This window comes from Rhamphochromis longiceps, linkage group LG3, assembly GCF_057381845.1.
Source record: "Rhamphochromis longiceps isolate RC_006_pf linkage group LG3, R_longiceps_female_GT1.1, whole genome shotgun sequence".
In the NCBI taxonomy this organism is placed as follows: Eukaryota; Metazoa; Chordata; class Actinopteri; order Cichliformes; family Cichlidae; genus Rhamphochromis; species Rhamphochromis longiceps.
Window position 1 is genome coordinate 17,266,367 of NC_140559.1, and position 5,150 is coordinate 17,271,516.

Sequence of the window (5,150 nt, forward strand, 5' to 3'; positions counted from 1 at the left end):
TTTTGGCCTCAGCTATGTTGACACAAAGGCATCTGCTGTGATGCTTACACATTAGATAAAGTCTCGAAAGTGTCAGCTTTCTTTTTATAGTTATACAAATATGCAAATGTACAGATCTATGATCTGAATTATAGCATTGACAGACTGTCTGAGGCTGACAGTTACACAATCATACCAAAACGCTGTCCTGATACTTTCCACTTTCTCTTTTGTATCACACATACTGAGACAATATTCGGGATAAATAACCAAGAAAACAATTTATTTATTCAGTTTAGAGGTTTACACATCATTATAATCACAGAGCCCGCTTCACTTGAATTGTCCACTTGATGGCGCAGTAGAGCAAATGAATCATCACAATGCTTCGAACCATGAGTCGACCAATTGGGTGGAAAGCTTCAGTTCATCATGAGGCTTCATCTCACCATCACTAGCCACAAGAACTTCTGCAAGGCCTTTCACTTTTCTGCATTCTTTGTTCTTGAACTTTTACCAACATCCAACTATACTGAAAAAGACTGCTCCTAACTTTGGACTTCAGTTGAAGTTTTGAAGCAAAGGTTATTTTTCTAAATATGGACAAAAATGACACTAAAGTAATTTCTACCAGCTGTTTGCAGGGCTGTATTGTGGGCTTTTCATTGTAGCCAAATCAAGTTTAAATTAAGTCATGTTAATGTTAAAAATGTTGGAATCACAACACTTTCCAGTTTTAATCATTTCAGTTTAACGAGACATTCTGTATCTTGTCTTCCTGCACTTAAAATGCAGTTGAGTATATGTAAAGATTGTTTAGGAAAAAAGATCTAGAAGCATTTGAATTGCTCAAAGTATGCTTCAAGAAGTTTTACACAAAGTCTTATTGAAGTTAGGTTGACTGAATAAACTTGTGTTCGATTTATTTCATTTACAAACTTAAATAGAGTAAGTTGCAATTCTGTTAAAGTGATTTAATCCTCTAGTTTCAATAGAGCGTGTTATGGGTGAGTAGATTTATCAGATTTACTTAAAATTTCTTGTTCAAATTAAATGTATCATACATTTTATATTTCACTAACCCAGTTGTGTGGAACCGGTTGACATAACTGGGTGGAGTAAATACAACATGTTATTTCTTAAAGTAAGTAGAGCTTGTTTTGGTTGAGAAGGTTTTATTTAGTCTTCTCAATTTAAGTCAACAAGGTTAGTTAGATCAACATTATGATATTCAGCTAATACAACATGATTCTTTTGATTTGCATTTAATTATCCAAATGTTATCAGATATACTTAAAATTTCTTGTTCAAATTAAATGTATCATACATTTTATATTTCACTAACCCAGTTGTGTGGAACCGGTTGACATAACTGGATAACATACATAACTGGAGAGTAAATACAATATTTTATTTCTTAGAGTGTGTTTGATAATGGGCTGTTGTGGTGAATGAAATAGTTACAAGTCCATGCAGTTTTAAACACCAAATCTGAAATTGCTTTTAAGTCTGAAGAGGCTGTTTGCTGTGTTGATCAGCAGGATGCTCTTTTGAAGGTTGATGCTTTTTTCTGTAGATCAGAAAACCAAGAACGGCAATAACAACAAGAAGCACAGCAGAAACACTCAGGCCAACTATCAACTCTGTGTCTCCTCCTGTCTGACCTGCAGGTGAGAAACAGGTGTGAGGTGTCAGCTGTCAGGTAGGTGACGAGTGAAGAACAGAACAGAATACATGTGCAGGAGGTTAAGTAAAAAATAAAGGTGACGGTTAAGTGAAGATTTACCTGCTGGTGGAATTTTCTGTGCTTTGATTTAAAAAAGGACATCTGACTAAAACTGCAGCCACAATCTTATTTTTAAAAATGGCAGCAGAGTAAGCGCTCATATTTGTGACGTCACTGTGTCAAACAATGGTGAAGCAGTGTCTGAACTGTACAGACTTACCTGGAGGAACATTCAGGTTAACGATGCTGACGAGTTTCCATGTTCGTGCTCCTATAAAAACACGGCACATGTATGTTCCATCATCAGTAGTCCTCACATCCCTCAGAATCAAAGACACGTCTCCATCCTTCATCTGTCTGTCCTGCAGATCCACCCGGTTCTTAAAAGATGGATGCTGGTTGTCTGGAACAAACTTCCCATCGTAATAAATCAGGACATTTTCATCTCCCAGGTCAGCTCTGCTCCACTCTACAACTAAGATATTGTTGTTTGGAGCTCGACATGTCAGAGTGACGTCCTGTCCAGACTCAGCTGTGATTATTTTCTGGTCTGAAAGAGGAAACAACACAGAAAAGAGAGGCTAAAGGTCAAAGTACAACTGTTCACTTCTACAACAACCAATCAGATTGAGGACTTTTTTCCAAAATGACAGTGACACCTCTCTGAATCAGTAATAAAATAATCAGTATATAACCTGAGCAAAAACTACTTATTTCTCTTTATCTCACTTTTTTTAACTACTTAGTCTCACTGGAAAAAACAAATACCAAAGTCGAACAGAGCAACAAACCACAGTTTTAGGTTATTAAATTCTAGTCATGAGTGTGAGGTTGTGAGAAAGTCTCTGACTGCATTCATAGATGTGTCCTTTCAGCTGCTCGCTCTGATCCAACCTTTGGTCTCTAAGAAGAGGCTTCAGGGAGACGTTTGCTACGTTGGACTGTAGGACCACCAGAAATGTGTGCAGTAACAAAACAGGCAGCACTGAAAGCAGCTCTAAGTGTTTGTGTTCTTCAATGATTTGTGCACAACAACAACAATGGGACCTCTCTCATCCATCAGTCACCATGTGGACATTTTTCTGACACACTTTGAAGCTGATGGACGTTTTGTGTCTGCACTAAGTACGTTTTCACCAGCTATGGCACCGGCAGGATTCACTTTCACAGACTCACATCCACCAGCTCATCCATACAACAAACACACATCAACAACCAGGAAGCAGCTTCACCTCTGATCACACAAACACTCAACTCTACTCACTCACCTGGAGGATCAACAACAGTCAGGTAGATGATGCTGTTCTTCCATAATCGTGTTTCTCTCATGAAAACACCACACTTGTATGTTCCAGTATCAGCAGTGTTCACGTCCCTCAGAATCAAAGACGCGTCTCCATCCTTCATCTGTCTGTCCTGCAGATCCACCCGGTTCTTAAAAGATGGATGCTGGTTGTCTGGATCAAAACGCCCATCCCGGTACAAAAAGACATAATTAGCTCCGTATTCAGCTCTCGTCCACTCTAACACTATGATCTTGTTGTTTGGAGCTCGACATGGCAGGCTGACATCCTGTCCAGACTCAGTTGTGATGTTTCTCTGGTCTGAAAGAGGAAACAACACAGAGGATAGAGGTTAAAGGTCAAAGTACAATTATCCTCAGAAAGATTTAATTTAAACACTGGGAGTGTAAAATATTTCAAATGTGGATAGAAATCACCAAACTCTTTGTGTTTGTCCCCCTGGAGTCAATCATTTGAAAAATCCCAATTTACAAATTGGACATATTCCAAAATATCCACCATGTCCAACACAATAAAAAACACATACAATCACTGTTTTCTGTGTCTATGTGCTTTCTATCCAACATTCACACTCCCATTAACACATTAGGAGCAACTCTTGTTTTTAGCATCTTGCCCAAAGATACTTTGGCATGGAGCCTGGAAAAACCACTAACTTTTAGAAGATAACCTGCTCTACCTTCTGAGCCACAGCCCCAAGTTTACCAAAGGTACTGGTGTGTAGGTATGCTGGAGCCCAAACATTTGTATGTTTGCTACAGAACAGCTGGAAACATCTACACCTATGACAACAAATAAATCAGTTTTTGCTCAGATTGACTTTAAATATTTTGTTTATTTCCTTTGACATTTGAGTTTTTAGTCATGTTGGATTTAATGAACCTCTGAACATCCAGCAGGTCACCAGTGACCCACTGAGGGGGAATTTTAGCCTCATGCTAAACATGCAAAGTGTCAGAAACTACAAGATGTTAGCTTCCACAGAACAACAACATGTGCTGATAATAAGTGAACATAATGTGTGAGAGAAAGCAGCCTCTCATTATAAGACACTGTGAGTCTCTGCATGCTGCCTTTATGGAGCTACAGCTGTTTGTATACACTGAACAAGAAGCTTTGTAGCTGCATACTGACTCCTGACACTACAACACATCACACTGACACACACACTACACTTCTTGTCTCTGTCACAGCTGGATTACAGCCAACAGACATAAATCCACATTGAATCCACCCAGACTCGTTTCTCCTTTGCAGACAGACAAACTGAATCAATATGAAAGTAATTAATAGAGAAGACATGTGACTGTCAGTGTGGTTTACTTGTTACCAATTCGCCCCCAAACTGTGAGGTTTCTAACAGGTAAACCTCACCTGCTGAGACAAACACGAAGACTCCGACAAACATCAAAGTGGAGCAGAGTGACGCAGTTACAAAATACATTTCCGTATTCCGTTGTTCTGTCTGTTAGTTTGTCTGTCGGCTGATCCGACACGTAGTCTGTTGCTATTTTCTCTGAATTACACAACCTGATTTTAAATTCTGACTCCACGAGATTAAATTTAAGATTTAAATAAAGTTTTACTCGCTCGATCCTGAAATGTCCTACTCGTCTCACAAGTACGGAGCTCTGTTTACGAAAAGAGTCATGTGATCAGAGTCACTGCTGCTTCTAACTGGTTAGGTGGTTTATAAGGAAGTGACTCAATATTGGCGGGGTTTGTGCTGTGTTTTGGTGATTTTGTGCGGGAGAAAGCGAAACAAGTGTGCGACATGATTAGAGACAAGAGAGGACGCGTTGTTAAATTGTTAAAAAAAAAAGTATACGGCCAACCTATTATTAGAGGTTGTTGTACATTATTATTATTATTATTATTATTATTACTATTTAAAAAATCAATAAGACACAAGCAAAGAGAGAACACAGCATGGCACATGTTTAAACAAAATTATAAATTCATCAAATAGATATAACATTTTTATCCAAAAAATACTTGTTCAAAGCCCCACAACGGTACTCTGATGTCTCACAGAAATGCCACATCATATCAAACAGAAGCTGGCAACTCAGCTCTGCAACTTAGCTCTGCAGAGTGGACAATCATAACGAAACAGTTTATTTCCAGTTTTAGATTCAAGC

General features: G+C 38.5%; 1 protein-coding gene across 1 annotated transcript; it reads right to left on the minus strand.

The window, feature by feature from the left end:
* Nucleotides 1-217: 217 nt before the first annotated feature.
* Nucleotides 218-4,664, minus strand: LOC146673213 (junctional adhesion molecule-like). The gene is made up of 4 exons (XM_085401877.1): nt 4,384-4,664; nt 2,974-3,309; nt 1,926-2,255; nt 218-1,643 (listed from the first exon to the last, which is right to left on the minus strand). Exons 1-4 carry the CDS (start codon nt 4,451-4,453, stop codon nt 1,483-1,485), a joined length of 897 nt encoding a protein of 298 aa, XP_085258003.1. The 5' UTR covers nt 4,454-4,664; the 3' UTR covers nt 218-1,482.
* Nucleotides 4,665-5,150: the final 486 nt, after the last annotated feature.